At 38.6% G+C, this 20,288-nt stretch overlaps 2 protein-coding genes and 1 pseudogene across 2 annotated transcripts in view; 2 read left to right on the forward strand and 1 right to left on the reverse strand.

The window, feature by feature from the left end:
- Positions 1-1,893: 1,893 nt before the first annotated feature.
- On the reverse strand, positions 1,894-6,030 carry LOC140947874 (uncharacterized; annotated as a pseudogene).
- Positions 6,031-11,117: 5,087 nt separating this feature from the next.
- LOC140947876 (uncharacterized) lies at positions 11,118-12,275 on the forward strand. The gene is made up of 2 exons (XM_073397087.1): positions 11,118-11,252; positions 11,829-12,275. The coding sequence occupies exons 1-2, from the start codon at positions 11,118-11,120 to the stop codon at positions 12,195-12,197; spliced, it is 504 nt and encodes a 167-aa protein (XP_073253188.1). The 3' UTR covers positions 12,198-12,275.
- Positions 12,276-13,930: 1,655 nt separating this feature from the next.
- Positions 13,931-20,288, forward strand: part of LOC140948913 (uncharacterized) — a 6,796-nt gene continuing 438 nt past the window's right edge. Inside the window, exons 1-4 of the mRNA XM_073398179.1 lie at positions 13,931-13,935; positions 14,779-15,061; positions 16,320-16,437; positions 18,250-18,494. Coding sequence (XP_073254280.1) covers positions 13,931-13,935; positions 14,779-15,061; positions 16,320-16,437; positions 18,250-18,494 — 651 coding nt within the window. The remainder of the gene's footprint in view (positions 13,936-14,778; positions 15,062-16,319; positions 16,438-18,249; positions 18,495-20,288) is intronic.

The following is a 20,288-nucleotide window of genomic DNA, read 5'->3' on the forward strand; positions in this document are numbered from 1 at the left end:
AGGAGCTGCACATTTGTCGACTTATCAATGTTCCTTGCTTCAAGCTTTACTCTGCAATGAAAAGGGATAGTAAATTATTAACTAGTTATAGTTATCACTAAGTGCCAACGAGCAAAGATTTCAGGAGCAGTGGCAGCCACAGACAGCTTTTCCGCTCTTATTGGGGCCCACCAACGTGACGCAGCCGTAGGGATAATGACCGGGTAGAACCCGCGTCTCAAAACCCTTACTGCCGAGGTGAGGGCAAAGCAGTCTATCAAGGGCAAGCTCCGCACAACACATGTGGGAGCTGTTGACTGGGAACCGTACAGAGGTTCACCACGAAATGCCTGGGGAAGGTGGATCACGAATTAGCAGTAAATCAAAGCAAGGGGCACACACACCAACCCACGGCCTAACCTTACGCAAGCGCACACACATATCACGCGGACAGTGCCAGCCATGCACAGTGGTTTTGCCGTTAGTCAGTGACAGGGAAAAACCCATCGTACAAGACTCTTTCCTGCAGAGGCGAGTCCTTTAAGAGCCAGTTCCACACAGCACATGTGGGAGCTGTTGGCTGGGAACCGTACGGCAGCTCTCCCACGACATGCGCGGGGAAGGCGGATCATGAGTTTGGTGTATGTGTGCCCCTTGCTTTAATTTGTCTTTTGAAAATAGTGAACTAAACTGTTCTACTGCATAAAGAATTTGAAATCCCAACTTAACGCAGCAAATTTTTCGAGATATTGACGTTCGTGTTTTTGTTCGAAGTTGCGGACAAGTCATTTTGGGTAAAATTTAGTGGTCTTATAAGCAAACTTAAAATCCTCGAAAATCATATTAAAGTCCGCGAATATTCAACGTACAGACTTATATTATGTCTCTTTTTAAAGCTAAAAAAATTTATGGTTTTCCAATGAAGCCTTCCGAATTATTTTGCTTCAAAGACAGAAAAAAATTTCGCTACGTTATTATTTTTCTTAGCGGCATGCGATAAAAAATTCCAGCGGGCGAATGCGACAGATATCGCGTAGGATGAAAATGATCCACCCGACGATTGGTTGAGGACGGGATCAGCACAGGACTCACAAACACGCACACAGCTCGTGGATTCTCTGATCTGTAACACCTGTTCGCTCGAAAACAATGTATTCTCTGTCCTGCATTACGTCATGGTTGCCTTACATTACTCTATGTTACATCGCTTCGAGATGTTTTCTGCCTCTGGAACAATCACCCACGGCTCTATTGGCTGCTCGTTGGCAATTAATATTACTAAATAATTTTTTACTGAACTGAAGCTTCATGTTTAGCATTTCAAAATGACACTTTCAAGCAAGTTATAATTATTCAGGAACAATAAATTAATCGGAATTAAAATTTCAGATAATCATACATAAAAATATCAAGGGAATATGACTTATTCTCCTTGCATTTTGATACAAACTCCAGTCTCATTTTAATTTGATTTTCTTTAGCCCTGCTCTTCCTTTCAAAACATTTAAGCTAAGCCCGGCTTTTCAGACAGTTGATTTGGAGGTTATGTGACACAGTGATATATTCCCTCTAAGAGTGCAAAGCCGCAGCCCCGTGCTCAGATAAAAATAATGACATGCCTTCAGAACAAAACTTCAAAGGTTAACTTCTTTATAACTGAAGTATTTCAAACTGGCGTAGCTAGAATGGTGTAAAAGAGGCTCCCCGCTTCACAATTCAGTTCACCATGAAGGACTGCGACAAATGTTGTCATTCATTGGAAAAGCAGTATTTTCTTGGAATTTGCTTTCAACTTTACAGAAAAAAGGATAAGAGGAAACGGAATTGATAATGATAGTGACAATGATAGTGGGGGAAAAATGAAGTCAAAGGCGCCAAGAAGTTTACCGGGAAATTAACAATAAATGCCAAACCTTTGTTTTAATTGTTTTTATTTTCTATTGTCAAATACTGACAGTAATGCCCTCTTGTTTACTTTAAGTGTTTTGCTTATATTTTTATTTATCTTCTGAATGGTTTTAACTTACTTATCCGCCTCTTTTTAAATCTCTTAGGTTAAAAAAAAAAGACCCTGTTTTACTTAAATCCGAAATAGTCGGCAGTGCTGACATCTTAACGCAGACCGACACTCATCAGTCGAGTGCTGACGGATCGGTGACCATTGGTATTAAAGGCCACACCCTTAAAGCTTCTATCTGTAGAAGCTGTGCGAAAATAAGGCGATTTGGTATCACTACACCAGTGGTTGCACTGCTTGTAACAGTTGGTGTAACCGGAAACAAAAAACCCAGTGTAGAAAGAATGATCACAGATTAGCAGCTGGTAGGCGTAGCCACTATTCATAGTTCCAACACCTGTCCACAATCCGTAGGCACTTCCAGATTTTCCATAGTTTGCAGCGGCTGTTATGGGCTGGTTGACTTTGCGTTTGAAGTAGGCCTTGTTTCCACTTTGGTAATCAATGAAGATGATTTCAGTGAACTAACAAAAATACAAACAAATCCACGAAGAATTATTATTATTATTATTATTATTATTATTATTATTATTGTTGTTGTTGTTGCTGTTGTTGGCATCCTAAAATTGTAATCTAGCCGTGGACCTTTCAAATTATTTGATCTCTGAGCAGGTCGGATGTCAATGTTTGTACTGCAGATGAAAAGTAAAGTGTTCTTCATTCAATCGAAAAAATGGTTCAATTCATAAAAATAGAAAGTGACTAAGTAGGGATCGACTACAATGGGGTAAGGGCTCCGAGAGGCCAGCGGCACATACCCAGCAAATATTAACCCAAATACCCCCGCCCCGGGACCACCAATACGTTAAAATTTATCATTGTTATTGCAGTCCACACTTTATTAAGCCGCAAATGTTGCTACGGTTGCAGTTTCAGTATACATTTAGAAGCCAATAAACTTACTGGGATGTTGTTGCAGTCAGTCCTGTACCCGTCAGTTCCAAAAGAAAGCTTGGAATTGTACGTGACTTCAGTCCTGGGTTTGGCGTATTCATCAGTAGCTAGTGTAACACATGGTCCATCCTCCATTGTATGACGACATGTCACAGTAAGCTAGGAATGCATTTGAATGCGTTCCACCATCTGGGTCTAACCGGTACATACCATCTCCCCGAGACTGACCTCGATTCTTGATATCAAGACAGCTCTTTCCTACAAAAATTAATGCGCATACGGATGGTGTCTGGTTGACGATACCAAAAACAGATGATATATAGATATTTGCAATAACAATTTGCTACCTGTCCCCTTTCAATTGAGCTTATCTTGGACTGTTATTATACTGACCTGTTACTGGCCCTGTTGCATCTGATAGTCGCACCCAGGATTTTCCGTTACAGAACTCCAAATGCAGGTTTGCCATACGAAGTAATCCCTTGTTTTCAGAGTTGCAGGGGGCTGTGACTTCTTCAACACGAACATTCTACAATAAATGAAGTTCGATTATAGTAAGACAAGAGACTGACCCCGATAGTAGGAATAGAGCCTGGTTTTCCTTTGTATCGGATTGGGCTATTTAATAATAATCGGCTGCTTGTAATTTGCCATGATACAACGAAGCATGGCTGTTTCTTAATCCACTATTGGCACATTGCCGGTTATTTCTCGAAAAAATGTTAAGGCTGCATTTGGTTCAGGTACAGGCACTTTATTTCAAGGCATTAAATTCGTCAGAGGATTCAACGGTGGGAGTCTGTTTTCTCGATGATCCTCAGAATTTAACTATACGCGTTGTTACTCACAGAAACTTTCATTTTCCTAATACTTTTCCCTATGATTTAATTCAGTATATTTCAAGTGGTACAGGGTTAAAAAAAATAGATTTTGGACGCAACTGGGATTGTCTAAAACTATTTTCAGCACTGAAATGTTATTGAAGAAACAAAATTTGCGAAAGTTGATAGTCGGCCGAAAAACGAGGGTCTGAGTGCGGTTTAGTGATAAGTGTTATTTGCCTATAACTTAATTAGTGTTTGCTGTTAGATAGGCCAATTTTAATGTTTACTGTTTCCAGAGAAAATACTGTTAAGTGTTTGGAGGGTTTTTTCATAGTGTCTTTTAACAGTTCTTATCTGCTCTTGGAAAATAGGTAATAAAAACACTGTTGAACTTTGAGCCTGTGTTCAAAGGCTGTTACATGTCTCTTTTTTCGATGTTGTTAAGAAACGTTTTCTGAGAAAATCCACTTTTGAGCACAAAGCAACCAAATCAGGCCACAAATTGCCGAATCGGGAAAAAAAGTGAGCAAAAGCACGATTTTTAGGTTTTTTGATCAAAGTTCTATTGAGCTTTTATAGACGCGGGGTGGATTCTGCATTCCAAAGGCATAGAAACAGGTTCACTTTATTTAACAACAAAAATAAAGTCGAAAATAAATTTCCGGGTTTCTCCTCGGAAATCTACGGTAGTCTTCGCACATCGTCTGCAGTCTTCGGAAATCTTATGAAATGATCGGGAATTGTCGGAAATGGTCGAAAACAGAGTCCTCCAGGAAATTGGGAAATTTTAATTTTCAGTGGACAAAAACCTTGTACCAGAATAATTTGAACAATATCGCTTTCTTTTTATTGCATTTCTCAAGGGCTGTAGGAGTAATTAGTTATCTGTAATAACACCAAAGACTATTTCTCGTGGGAGCCCGAGAAAATAAATGTCAAATTTCACAAGAATTGTGAAAACACAGGTAAAATTCTGAAAATTTCATGTGTAAGATGTCATTTTGTAAAATTTGACATTTATTTTCTCTGGCTCTCTTAAGAAATTTTCTTTGGTGTTATTACAGATACTAATTACATCTATAGCCCTTGAAAAATGTAAAAAAGATTGCAATATTCTTTAAATTATTCTGGTACAAGGCTTTTGTCCACCAGTAAAATTACTCAGTTTCCTGATGGATTCTGTATTAATGTTGGCCTTTTTAAGCCTGTTTTTTGCTTCTTTTTTTTTTCTGGAAATATTTTGTGGAGAATTTACTTAATTTACCGAAGTGTAAACTGCTTCATGTTACAGATCCAAAAAAAATTAAGTTTTTAGTGTTATAGAGGTACCCTCATTCAGACCCCCGAAAACCTTGCAACTCACTACCGCAGTGCAATAAAACTGAGAGATTCCTGCAGTGTTTTATTATTATTTTAGATTTTTTTTTTGAGAACGAGCTGCACGTCAACCTCCGTAACCTTTGCAAGCTAGATGAAAACATCATCTCACGTTATTTACGAGGAAACTGTGTCGCTAGTCTCGGTAATCTACTGCTCTCTGAAGTTTCTTAGAAACTGGTCCATAACCCATGAAAGTTTGTTGTTCTGACGTTTAGGCTTTGCTAGTTCTTGTCCGGATATCCATAGCATGAGTGCCGCTGTGAGGTCTTAGTCTCCATTTATCACGGCATTTTCACAAATTCCCCCACCTTGTTTTATTTTCCTTTATTGACTTTTTCTGGTAAAATTATTCAAAATTGCAATGAAGCATATATATAACACTTTATGTTAATATAATTTTTTTCCCTGAATAAAAAAGATAACTGATCAGAGATAAGAAAATGATGACTGGTACCAAGAAAAGATCACGTACCGCAAGATGAAAACTGTAGTATCTTGTATTATCTACGTAAAAATTTTAGAACCTCTCCCGGGCGACTAAAAGAATCCTCGCAATTCTAGGTGGAAATATGTACTAGCCAACAAAGCAATAATCTTACTTGATGTTTGTTGAGCTTTAGGGACTGACCGTTGTTCAAAAAGACAAGGTTCACCGGATCAGAGGTAGCTCTGTATTAAAGAAAAAATAGGAAAAGGTAAATATTAATAAAGTAAATAAATTCCCCGCCATGTGCAAGATGATAAACGCACATTCTCAGTCATACTTACTTAAGAATCAAAGCTGCTAGCTGAGAAATGAAAGGCAGCAACTTTAACAGCTGCATTCTGACAGTTACTTTTACGTAAAAATCAGGTAAGGCAAGCTCGAATCGAATCACAACTTGATCATGAAAAAATCGGCAATAAAAGCTTTCCTTCATACACTGACCTTTATCCTCGGCATAAGTTAATTCTTCAAAGGCTTCAACGCGCTCAGTATACATGTTCGGAAACTGACTGAATGCACGTGATCATACCTTATGAACCGGAACTTCATTCACTCGCAATAGATCCCAGTTCTGCGCGTTCAGACCATTTACTCATCAAGTCACAGAAGAGACGAAGAGCATAGTTTGAGGGAAACATTTTTTTTCCATTCCATAATGGCCCTTAGATAAACTGGATCGCTAAAGGTATAACGGTGCATGTAGTCACCGCTTTGAGTGCTGTACATGAGAGTTCTCTACATTGAAAGACGTCTTAGAACTTTCCAAAAAAAAAATACGTCAACGTGTAAACATGTTCATGGGTCTTCTTACTCTATTTCCGTTAAATCGAACAATTTCGATTCATTGAAATTTATACCTGGCTCTTAGGCTTGAAGGAATTTAAACAAAAGAAACGTATGAATCCGTGAGGGGGGGGGGGGGGGATAATGTAATGTCTGTAAAACCGTGAATAAAAAGTCGAATAATCAGCTATTCTTTGATTTTAGAATTAAAATCAAGTCAAGTGATATTCAAACAAAGAGACTCTTAATTACGTGCTATCGATACACACCAGTTACGTTAAATTAACATTTACACTCGACGTAGCTGCCAATTGAAAGAAAACAATATTCATCGACTGTATATGATTTCTGAAAGAGTGAGATAGCGCTGTGCCATTTTTTCGAATTTAAAGTTTTTTATCAGTGATTTCCAAATTAATGCTCTCGGGTCTTGGGTTTATTATGTGAATCTCTTGAGGGGTAGATTAGACTTCTTGGGTTTCATAATATTTTATCCGTAAAGCAATCATGCAATAATATCGATGGCAACAAGTGGGTACAGGATATCTCTTGAGTCGGCACGAAAAACCATGTCGAATAAGGATTGAGAATGGTAATTTCGGCGCGATTCCCGTAACGAGTGCAGCGTCACATATCAGAGAGAAGGTTACTGACACTCGGCGTTGCAGTATGAAGCTCGTAGCGGAAGTAAATGAGTAGGAGCAGGGACTAGAACCTACTGAGACGGAAGTCAACCCTCTTGATCTGCCTGCATTCACTCGGATATGATGTTCGATTTCAACCAGTTCCATTTCTGTGCGGTTTGTCGCTCATGCTGTACTGGGTAGCTTTTCATGTCGCAGAAAACGCTACCCGGTACAGTGTAGGGCAAGAGAGGATATCCAGTCTCATATGTTCTCTTGTGTAGAGGTAGTCTTTAAGATAAGCCTCAAACTTCCATTTTGACTTGCAAAAAGTAGAACAGGCGTTTACTAGAGGCGCTCATATCAAGGAGTTCTGGGGTGCCAGCGCGAACATACCGTACTTCCTCAAATAATAGCCGTCCCTCGATTAATCGCCTCCCTTGAATAATCGCCCCCCTTTGATGAAAATATTTGAAATAATCGCCCCCTCCCTCCACCCCTCTCGCCATCATCTCTTTCTTTTATCCACTCCCTAGCTGTCAAGTTGAAGAGGAATCTGATCCGGCAAAACAGTGCGGATTCAAGCTCTGAAAATTAATCAAGGAACCAAATTTGGAACACTTAAAAGCCAATGTTTAGTTTACTTGATGTGATAATTTTTTTTATTTAATGTGCTAATAAAACAAAATATTTAAGGCGCGACTTCCAGTGAGCAATATTTGAAATAATCACATCCCTCAATTAATTGCTCCCTTTTCATGCGAAAAAATAAATAATCCCTCCCAGCTATTATTCGAGGGAAAATGGTATCAGTCTTCTGGGAGTACAAGCGCGAAACTCGAGACGCGAGAGAAAGGTTTAAGAGTTATTTAAACACATTTAGAATGCCTTTTGATTGTTGAAGGTCGTGTGTGTGTGGGGAAGGGACAGAATACATGTAATAACACATCAGTACAGAAGTTATTTTGCGTTCCCCGGGTTACCGCGAAAACTGAAATGTAAAAAAACGGAAGAAGAAAATAAAATACATTTATACATCTACATTAACCCCCAGTTGGGAAATGTCGCAAGTTTCCAAACCGAAAAGAGCGGGGAGGAGTGAAAAGTAAACGTTGCATCCTGTGACATCCTCTGCGGATGGCTGAACCTTCAATGCTGTAACTTAGTATCAGAATCTACAGGGCCAGCGTAGTGCTCAGCTTGTAAACAACGCTTTGGGCAGTTTCGTTTCCTTTTCCCAGATAGTAAGCAGAAAACAATGGGGCGTCGATAAAACCAGGAACATGGAACATTCCGGAACATTCCGGAATACGCCGGAACATCCCGGAACATCCCGGAACATGAAAAAATTAAAGTAATTTTCATGAAAAAAAAAATTAATTAAATAAAATGATAATAATAACATAGTTTTTGTAAAAATTAATAATAACAAAATAACATAAAATAACCAAAAAAAAAATAAAGCAAGAAATGATTAAGAAAGAGAAACTCATCCCCGAGTATGAGAAAACAATATTTTGTCGCAAATAATTTGTTGGGCGAGTGAGGGTCCATGCAAATGACAGTAATGAGTGAAGGCTTGCTTCTGAATTCAAAATATATTAAAATGGGTCGCGAGGAGGGGGTTTTCAAGCTTTACGACCTTTACACACACAGCTACCTCTTGTAATTGTTTGCCATGAGTTAATCATTTGGCAGTTAACCATTTACGGTTCTGCGATAGTCTGAAATGTCGGTGCAGTACGTCATGTTAAGCCGAGTCGGTAATTAAGTTGCGAGGAGCCCCTAAGCTCTCCTTACGGTCGCAAAGCCGTAAATGAATAACCGTTAAACCACATGGCAAACATTTATAAGAGGTAGCTGTGTGAGTAAAGCTTGAAACCCTCCTCCTCGCGACCCATTTGAATATATTTTGAATTTAGAAGCAAACCCTCACTCATTACTGTCATTTCCATGGACCCTCGCCCCACAAATTATTTGCGACAAAATATTGTTTTCTCATACCCGAAGATGATACGAGTTTGTTTTTCTTTATTTCTATCTCTTTCGGTTTTTTGTTATTTTACGTTATTATTAATTTTTATAAAAATTATTTTATTATTATTATTATTATTATATTTATTTATTTTCATGAAAATTATTTTCATTTTTTCATGTTCCGGGATGTTCCGGAATGTTCCGGTATGTTCCGGCATGTTCCGGAATGTTCCATGTTCCGGGCTATCGACGCCCAAAATAAAAGTCAACTTTGACAGCATTCCGTGCGTGAATAGTTATGAAGAGACAATATTCAAGCGCTTTCAGGTAGAAACGAAAGAATGCAAGCTCGAATCTCAGCTTGGTCATGAAAAGTCGGCAGCAAAAGCTTTCCTTCATACCCTGACCTTTATCCTCTTGCATAAGGTATACAAAGGCTTCAACGCGCTCAGTATACATGTTTGGAAACTGACTAAATGCACGTGATCCTAAAAATACGGTGGATCCCAGATTCTCGGCATTAAATTCAGTAAAACAGTTTTTTTTTTATTTTTATAAATATTATTATTTCAAGACGCAGAAAAGGAGAAGAGTATAATGTGTGTTCTTTTTCTGATGGCCCTTACCAGATCAGCTGGCTCGCATTAAGAGCTGGGACTGAGTATTTACTGAATGTCAAATCATACGTCTAGACTTTCTATTGAACGGAACCAAGGCATAAATACGCCACTATTCACTTGCGTTCAAAAGTCACCGAGTTTCTAAGAAGTCTAAAAAGAACAGCTACTAGTTCTTTACAATCTTTTATTTAAATACATCAACGTTTAAACAACTTTATACCCTCCTGGCCCCAGTTGTTCAATAGGTGGACAACGGTATTCACTGGGTAAATTTCTCATCCAAGGAGTAGTACATATTTGTAAATGACATTGTTGATATATTTGACTCCACTTGTGATCCCTTGATCATGGGAGAATGCAAAATCAATCGTTTACTATATGCAGATGATCTTATCCTGCTTTCCGAATCAGAGCATGGCTTGCAGAGATGCCTTGATAAGTTAAAATGTTACGCTAAGAAATGGCAAATGAGGATTACTATAAAGAAGACAAAAGCTATTATTTTCAATAAAAGAGAGAAAATTTTCCCCCTTTCCCGCTCCACGTCTCATAGGGGAAATGAGAACCACAAGCGTGTGAAACGTTGAATATGATAATAAGTTTTTCGTTTAAGCATTTTAAAATAGATATCAAAATGAGCATTATTACACGTTTTGGACGTGATACCCACCAGCACAAGCCAGTCTGGTGGCGACTGCAAGTATTAAAAATTAGTTATTTAGTTGTGATGCATCAGCTGATGAAACCAATAGAAAAATGCGAAAGACAGCGAGCAACACGGCAAGTAAATTGTGAGCTGAAGTGTAAACACTATCATCTTTTGAGAAACCATCATAGACCATATGCTGTAGAGCCCATTTTTGGTTTCCTGTCAAATATATTGCGACTTGCGTGACAACGTTTTGATTTTGAACAGAGTTTGATCATTCAAATGACCACCAATAAATAGATTTCACTCTCTTTTATTGGAATTTGTGGGTTACGTAATCTTTTCTTTGTATTTTCTACCCCCACAGCACGCTCACTGTGGATTCCGTGCAAGAACTGAAGGGGGCTCTTAAGCCTATCCCGTTGATCAGGTCCTTTTTTTTGCTTTTTTGTTTTCCCCAATCTTCCTCGGTTGTCAAATGAAAGAATTTGCCCAGCCTCTATTACTTGCGGCTCCAGGCCCAACTTGGTCTTCTCTGCAGGGGGCCTTTTGTGTCGCGTAGGGCAGCTGGGAAGAGGGAAAAAAAACGTCCGCGCTGCTCGATGGTAAGAGGAAATAAATAACATAACGGCCTTTTTCCTTTACCCATCGTCCTCCGTGAGCCTACTACTTTTTAAAACAAAACTCAATGCAGGGCTGGCACTACGGCAAAGGGCTGATTTATTATAGGCCAATATTTCGGCTAACAAAAGTAGCCTTCCTCAGGACCAGAACAAGAATGAACATTGAAAGAAGGAATGAACATTGAACTGTTTCTATTTCTATTTTTATTGTATTTCTCCTTGGATTTTTGAAGAGGATGCATTCAAGTGAGTCCCTCAATCATGACGTCATACAATGGAGGATGGACCTTGTGTTACACAACTGATGAATACGCCAAACCCAAGACTGAAGTCAAGCATAATGCCTCATTTCCTTATGGAACTGACGGGTACAGGACGAACTGCAACAACATCGAAGTAAGTTGAGTCTCCAGGTTACTCATGATTAAGTGAATCTCGGATACTCGATTTCCCATGAACGCCTTGTAGTTGGAGCCCGTGTGATGAATCCAATTAAAATCTGTGGTAGAATCACTCCTAACAAGAGAGGATATCATATCCGCGACTAGGGTTGGGGATGTGCCTTCCCTTCCGCTTCTGGTTAAGATTTCATTTCAGCGTGACGTGATTGACATAACATAACATAACATAACATCAGTTATAACATCACCTATTTAAACCTCGGAGTTAGAGCTACTACTAATCTGGCAAGAGTAATTAACACCTCGTGCAAGAGGGGGTTGAGGGTTACGTCTTCGTTATCAATTGAATTGTTTTCTGTGTTTTATCGCTTCAAAATACTTAGTACTACCGCTTATCCGTCGTTCATCGATATTTTTAGGCGCGTGAAAGCTTGCATTAGCAATTCGCCTCAATAAATGCGTTAAAATCATGGCGCTGTTTTCTAGCCCAAAGGAAATTTTAATTACCTTTCAAAAATTATTTTGTTGTTTTAACCTTAATGTTATAAATGGTTTTCTCTTTTTGCTTTAGTTCACTGAGATTATTATCGTTGATCACAAAACTGGAGATAAGGCTTACTTCAGGCGGAAAACCAACCTAACCATCAGAGCCGCTCGTAAATATGGGAAGAAAGCTAAAACCTATGGATTGTGGGAAGGCTTTGGATCCATGAATAGCAGTTACTCGTATCAGCTGTTGATCTGCGATACTTCTTTCTACACCGGGTTTTTTGTCTCTGGATACACCAACTGTTACAAGCGGTGTAACCATTGGTGTGATGATCATAAATCGCCGTATTTTCGTACAGCTTCCACAAGGTCGTCTCATAAGGGTGTAGCTTTCAATACAAATGGTGCCAGATCCGTCAGCACTCGGCTTATAAGTGTCGGTCTACGTTAGTAGGTACTGACTATAATCACGCTTCAGGTTTTACTTTTGTTCTAGCTGTAGGCCTTACCTGTTATCCAGATGACTCTAAGCGTGATATTAGATTAAAAGTTCTTTCAGTTTTGAAGTTTAAATACATCGCCTGTTGTCTATGATTTGACTCATCTCATCGGACTCTTGCCGTTCATAACTACAGCAAGGACCATCTTCCAGAACTTACTATGGTCTTACAAGGTTTAGTGTAGGGGTATAAAAAACCTAAGAAACAATACCTATTTTAGCTAAGGCCTCTCTTGCAATAGAGCGTTTTCACTCACGAGGCCAGCATCTATGCTAATTTATTGGAACAAAGGAATGCATTTACATGAGAAAAGAGTTAAACTCCCAGAGGATTTTCTTGGTACACCAACATGGCCTCCGTTTCATTGTTTTGCAACACCAATATGGCCGCCGTGACGTCATGTGAAAACGCTCTATAGTTTAAAAAGAATAAAAACTCCTACTACTTGACAGTAAGGGGTAACTAGTTCTACAAATAAAACCTCCTGAACTGCACGTGATCGTTGCCAAATCGACCGCCCTTCCCTTTTGACCTTCACATGCACTTTCCCAATGTAATACTTCATTTAACATGGTAAGCTAGTTCGATTTTTTTTCTTACTATTGTTGCATATATTGTGGGAATAAAATGAATTTGAACTTGAACTTGCAATTACACTGTAATGCAATGGTGCCCTTAAGATCTTGATCTTAACCATTGGTGCGCCTGCGTCAGGTCGAGATATGAAGCAAGTTTGGAGAGCTCGAAAGTGGCTAACTCTCCACCTGGAAATCTAGCCTCAGGAGTGCTCTCCAAACTTTTCCATTGCTTTATATCTCGACATACACACAGCTGAAGCATGAACCAATTGTTTTATAACATTTATATTCTTACTGAAAACGGCAGTTGACTTAAATTTTATCATTATTACTATTATTATTTTTATTATTATTATTGTTGTTGTTGTTGTTGTTGTTATAGTGCGCTCACTCGTCAATGTCTACGGACTATATATTTTTACCTCATAGTTTTGTTTACAAATGTTTAATCTTAAAACTGAGAGAAAGTTTACAGAAGTCGCTTAAGACAACATTCAAAAAACCTTTACGAAAATGGAAAATGATTCTTTTTGAACGAACTACTTTGCAAAAAATGATCAGTTTGCACACGCCATAGCTTACGTGGATGACAACAATTTTCACCTCGTTCCCAAAATCGTACCCAGTTGGTCTTTATGTGTTTTGGGGATAAGAGAAGATTTGGGTTAGGTTGCGGCGCGTACGGGGGTGTCATAAACCTAGATTTCGAACGTGAAATCCGAAAACGGATTTTACCTCCGAGACATCCGTCCTCAAGGTGGATTTCAAGTATGAAATCTAAATCCGGATTTCATGATTTTTGATTGGGAAATCCGAAAAGGGATTTACAAAACTGTTCTCGTGCGGTGAACAGTGGTCTTCTTTCTACAAATTGTGCGTACCCCTGCATTTTCGCCTTTCTTGAGAACAGTTTTTAATATCCGTTTTGGATTTACAAAACAAAATCGGAAAGAAAGAAAATAAGAACAGATTTCTTAGCTATGAAAATTTTCGGATTTTGCGTTCGATTGAAAATCCCAACTTGATCCTGATTTTGAAATCTAAATCCAGGTTTCCCAATCGAGCGCACCCTCTTTAACAGATTCAAGTGTTTCTCGTTATAAAACATGAGGTAAATGCCGTGTACTATTGAGTCATGGACGCAGCAAAGCTTGTTGGCGTCGTGGAGTGTGCTCAATGGATCATATGAAGCACTCTCGCGCTATTGAAGCCAATTTGATTAGGCGAATATACTAGAGCTCTATGTTATAAGAATCTAAATGGCCTCCACGAAGACAGCCTGGCCCTAATGCGACAGATATGGCTAATTACTCTCTTTTAATAATTTTGCATGGATAATATATAATGCCGGAAAAACGTATTGTGCGACAAAATGAGTAGAGCCAAGTTTAATCTCTTTACAGAAAATGCCCCTCACCAATTTCTGCCATATACAATAGTCTATTAAATCATGCCTTTGAATAATTAAGAATGATGAATTTCATATTTACCAATTATACGTATGGGACATCCAGTTTCAAGATGTTTATAATTTTGGCTAAAGTATATCCACGCATTTCATTCTTAGTATTTCGACAAAAAAGTGTTATATGACTGTTTATAAAATCATTATTTATTTTAACTATAGCCAACAGTAAACGTCACCTTTCTCTACTTGCTTTTACAAGTTTTACATAAATAAAATTGAGAATATCATATTGATAGGCAAAGTAAATTACAGCTTTAAGTTTAATCCCTTATAAAAGAAAACGTCACTTAGATTAACAAGATTGGCCATATAGTGATGATAGTGATGGTCTAATTATGCCTTTCAATTAAGGATGTCGAACAGCAACCATTTCATATCGGGCATCACTTTCAAGATGTACAAATTTTTGGCTCCAGTAGATTCACGCATTCTATGGTTCTTCATAATCTTGGTATTTCGTGTAAAATGCGAATTTTTTGTTGACAGCTCAAACAGTTTAAAGCGACATACAAAAAACGGTTTTTCCTTCGCAAACTTTGAAGCTAACAAATTTTCCTATCTAAACATTACTCCACTCGTTTCTGCTTCAGTGAAAGGGGTTCATGAATGTGGTATACTTTGTCTCGATCATTCATCATGTGTTTCTGCGAATTTTGCGTCGTTATTTCTTGAGGAAGGAGACATTTTGTGTGAGCTGTTACCAAGCGATAGATACAACAACTCAGACAAGTTAGTCTTCAGCTCAGTGTTTAATCACTTGAGCATAAAGGTGGGTAGTGAAATACTTAGCTTCTATTATATTTATTATTCTTCTTTGATGGATTTAAATAAAGACCATGGTCCACGGCCTGTTATTTTTTTAAGGTTCAGTAGGGTTTAAACATTCTTAACGCTCGGATACTGAGGAAGAAAATTTTTTTTTTTCAACGCGGAAGAAACTATTTTTGCAATTCACTCTAATCCATGTACTGGTATTGAAATCTGGTTTCAGACTGACCGATTTATTACTCTCCTTTGCAGAGGAATAGCAGAGAGTAAAATGATAATAACGTTTTAAGAGAGTGTAAGTTTTCTTGCGATAGTTTCGGGGCACCAGCCACCTTCTTTGTGGGTTCATAGACTTTCATCAAGAATCAATTTTAAGATCCAAGAGTAACAATTTTTCCGTAATTCCGGCATTTTTTTTCCCTTTTTCCGGTCGTTAATTAAGCTTATAGTTCATTCGATCATATCCTTCTTATTAGTTTCTTTGTTCGAATTTAAATGTGTTTCGTTCTTCGTGCTGTTTTTTGCCCGCTCGTTAAAGTCTCTATGCCTTTTCATCTTCATTAGCGCCTTCTTTATTTTTTTTTGCATATTCAACCGTATTTTACATCGCAGTGTGGCAGTACAATTTTCAGGTTTGTTTTGCAACCCCAACAGCCCCCCCCCCCCCCCTCCCATAACCCAACCACCACAACCACCACCACCACCCCACATTAAGCACGGTTACCACCGCAGTTTTCGCTGGCCGTAACAATTCAGTTCAAACCACGCACAGGCACGCTCTTCGTATCACGTATCACGCTCGTCTCCTATCAAATAAATGTTCATTTATTTAGTGGATTTGGTTTTGTGATGTTGATATTTGAGACCACGAATAGTTCTTCGCTTATTGCAGTTTCATTAATGCTGACGAAAACTCAACAACCTGCACCATGGCAAAAAGATTACCTTGCACCTTTCCCTTAACACCCCATCAAAATCTTCCTGTTACAGGGCAGGGCCATTATACTGATTCCACCTGTGTAGAAGTAGAGCAAATGTGTTCGATACACTCATTATTACGAGTCTGCAAGATCGACTACACTTTTCACATAACATTCATAACATAACAATAACATTCTATTGGATACCATCGTTACACTTTGCTGTTGATCAACATTCTTAGCTCTTTGGCAGCAGGATGTATTTTTTCGCATACATACAAAAATCTTAGCCTTCAAACAGACTGTAATTTAACAACGACATTTTTCAATTTTAAACAGACCCCTTGCTCAAATGACCCCTGTATGAACAATTCAACTTGTGTGGCCAGATACGAAGAAGACGACTATTACTGCACATGCGCTAAAGGAACCAGAGGGAAAAACTGCAGTGACATAGGTGATGACTGTATAACTTAGCGAAATAGCGTACCTGCTGGAAAGAGTACCTCCTTCTATCAAGCGCCGTGTTAAAGGTGCAGTGTTAAGAGCACTAATAGAGACACTATGTCGCCAACAGCTTTTTAATCACTAAAGGACAGAGCAAGCTTCCATGCACCGTCCGCTTAAAACAATGTTTTGACGTGTTTCAAGTTGCCGTCAGTTATAACAAATAAGTTAACAAACTAACAAAGTTTTTTTAAAAGGTAGCGAGTAGGGGGAAACAGAATGCTTTAGTGGTCTCTGTAATACAGAAAAGTGTCCGCTTAGGGACTGGTCAAGAAGTATAGGGGGGGTTGGGCCGGAGCATTTGGAAATGTGGTTGATAAAAAACACATGGCCCACCCCCTCCCTTCGGCACAAAAAAGACTGACCCACTCCTAAAGCATGGCTGGAAATTCCATGACCCACCCCCTTGTTAAAACATGAATGTTTGGTTTCCTCTTAATAATCCAATAAAACCTTGTTCTGTGTTTTACAAAATTTGTTGATACAATGCTACAACCGATATCAAAATCACAGACATGATACCTTTCACTGAAAAGACAAATGGGAAAATCCGAACGTTTCTTGTTTCGATGGACGTTATGAGTCTTGACACAAATATACCGCAAAACGAGGGTACATTGAAATTGTCTGTCACAAAGCATATGAAAATTTCTACAAAGACAACCCATTCCTTAACATTACTTGCCGGAAATGCTTAGAATAGTGCTCAAAGAAAATTTCTTTCACTTCAATGGAAAGTACTACCCACAAAACCATGGAACTGCAGTGGGCACAAAGACAGCAGTTTTGATTCCTTTGCCAACATTTTCAAGGCGTATATTGAAACAACAACTCTAAGCAAAACCATCTTTAGAACAACAGTTTGTGGAAATCCTACATACACAATACCTTTTCCCTACGGGACATGAGTAAACCAGACATTGAAACCTTCATTGAACAAGCAAACTTACATCACCCAACTATTAAATTCACGGCCGAAACATTTGACACTGAGACTGCGTTTTTAGACACGGCTGTATACAAAGGCACAAGAGTCAAGGAAAAATCTATCCTTGATGCAAAGACACATTTTAAACAAATGGAAACCTTCTTGCACACTCTTTTCACCTCGTGTCACCCTCCAAGTGTTAAAAAGAAGAAGCCTTGAGAATCCTACGAAAAAAAATCCTCAAAAACAACCTTTGAGGAAAATAATTCAAAATTAAAAAAAAAACGCTTGATGGACAGAGGCTACCCACAAACTTTGATAGAAAACCTTACAAAAAAGGAAAATCATTAAAGGACATGCTTGTCAGAGCCCAAAAAAAAAGGTCAACTAAGGGTTTCATGCCCGTATAGATGTGCAGCCTGTCACCCTTTGCATTTTCTCGCACAACAGGTTTGTGAGTATTTTAGCAGTAATTCCAGCTGGCTGTGTTTTATATAACAAGTGTGGTCAACTGTCTCGTTAGTAGTTAGTGCCTATCTATGTAATAAAATAAGGTGACCCACCCCCTTAGGGTAGCTGAAAATTGCACGACCCACCCCTTGCGCAAGGCTCAAAACCTCATGACCCACCCCCTCTCTGCTCCGGCCCACCCCCACCTATACTTTTTGACCAGTCCCTTACGCGAGCTTTTCCCAAAATGAGGTTTAAAATATAGTGTTTACATGTGGCTGGGACTATCTCCAGTTATGGGTTTCGGTTATGGCCCGCCGGGGGCTATGGGTTATTAAACTGAAATTACGTTTACTTAGTGTGCCGCGTACTGATATTTTTCAGCAACCAACTGTAGAGATATTATGAGTCAAGGTCATTCCGCAGGAGATGGTATGTACTGGATTATCCCGGATGGAGGAAGCCATTCAAACGCGTTCCTAGCTTACTGTGATATGACGTCATACAATGGAGGATGGACCATGTGTTACACTACTGATGAATACGCCAAACCCAAGACTGAAGTCACGTACAACACAACATTTCCTTATAGAACCGATGGGTACAGGACGAACTGCAACGAAATCGAAGTAAGTTCATGCATTTGATATAAAACACCTGCTTTGCCTTTAACATCCAGAGGAACGCAATGGATCTGTTCCTCGGGCAAATTTTTGTGGCTGGGAGACACACACATTTTCCCTATCGGACCCTCCCCCGGCCCACTTAAAAGCTGAATTTTGCCCTATGACCACACCCAAACTGGCCAGTAATGTCTGAACATACGTCTGTTAGGAAACTTCCCAGTAAGTCATGTCACAGGTTGTAGGTGCACCTTGCTGACTGAGAACTCTTCCATTAGTCTAGCTGGGAGTGAGGAACAGATAGATTTCCCCCAGTAATCTCCCAAAATGCTTAAAATGGCTTCAGAAAGCTTTATTCATACTTTACATTGTTGTTGTTTTAGGTCTTTTTCTCAAAACTTCTCGCTGGGTGCCCCTGAACATGTAAAATAAAGCGTGTCACTTTGTAAACATCCTTTCAAATTCAGACAATATTTTCAGGGTTCCATCGAGCTGACTTTGTTAGCAGTCACCTGTTTAATACACCCCGGCTTGCTCTATAAGGGTCTAAGCAGTACATATCAGAACAAGCTATAGTAAGGGGAGCAATACATAACGAAATTTTCCCTTTTAGACGCAAAAGAACAAAGTTCGAACACAGTTTCGTTCAGTTTGTGCTCTATCCATGAATAAATTCATCTTCGTTACGATGAGCTTCACCGCTAAATTATCAAATCCGACATTCTTTTGCTTCTTCTTTAATGACGTGAAGGGACCGGTCATTCTTTATGTAGAGGTGGGGGGCAGGGAAAAATATGTTAATGAATATTATTAGTGGAAACTCGGGATAAAGGAAATCGCTTAAATCGCAACGGATCGGGAAAATAAACACACAGGAAGCAAGAAGACACCAAGTAAACAAGGTAAAGTGTATTTTATTGGAAGTTCATGCGAATATTTATCTTCTCGAATCTATTGGCCTGAATTCCCATACAAATCCTTTATAATGACGGCCATTTTGAAAATTACGAAGCCGCACGTACTCTCATATTGAGCTTGGGCCGCCTGTGGTAACAATACTCTGTTAAGAGGAAGACTTAATTGATAAATAAACATACTAATCATAAGATGATTAGTTACTTTGCATAACAATGGAACTGACCTATTCTATTACAAAATCAGTGTATAAATATAGGAAAAGTGATAAATTTTTACAAATCGTGCCTTCATGTGAAACACAAATGTAATAACCATGCAAAATACAATTCTTTTCAAATTATTTTCCTGCAGTTGTAAAAGGACTACTTTCTTGTTGTTTCATCATGTTTTCCTTGGGATATTGAGGAGACAAGCGTTTCGTCAAAAACAATTCAGTCAAACCAAATATTAAAGCAGATAGGTGTGGATTCTTTATTGGCTAAATTTGAAATAACAATAAAGTTTAGAGTGCAAACAGAATTTCTGTCAAATACAAATGACTAAGTTGTACAAATTAAAATAGTTATGCTTTAGATAAACAAAAAAGCAATATGATTAGCAAAAATTTGTACAATTTAGTATTACTATTTCACATATCTAATGGACCCATCTTAAAATATAACTCGGATCAAATTGCTAACCCCCACCCCCCCTCCCAAACTTCTTTATCAAAAAAGCTTTAACCCTACTTCTAGCCAATAAGAAATAGCCTTGAACCCCCCTTTTTCCCTTCCCCTCCTCTACATAAATAATGACCCGTCCCTAACGCTGCTTTTTTAGCTAATAAAGAAATTTTATTTTAATCAGAGACATGGTGTAAAAGTTTTTTGGCTAAATATTCAA

This window comes from Porites lutea, chromosome 9 (assembly GCF_958299795.1).
Source record: "Porites lutea chromosome 9, jaPorLute2.1, whole genome shotgun sequence".
Taxonomy (NCBI): domain Eukaryota; kingdom Metazoa; phylum Cnidaria; class Anthozoa; order Scleractinia; family Poritidae; genus Porites; species Porites lutea.

Coding starts and splice junctions, on each gene's coding strand:
- LOC140947876 (XM_073397087.1), top strand. CDS start 11,118: ATGACGTCATACAATGGAGGATGGACCTTGTGTTACACAACTGATGAA. Junction 11,253..11,828: donor CGAACTGCAACAACATCGAA/GTAAGTTGAGTC, acceptor TTTTTGCTTTAG/TTCACTGAGATTATTATCGT.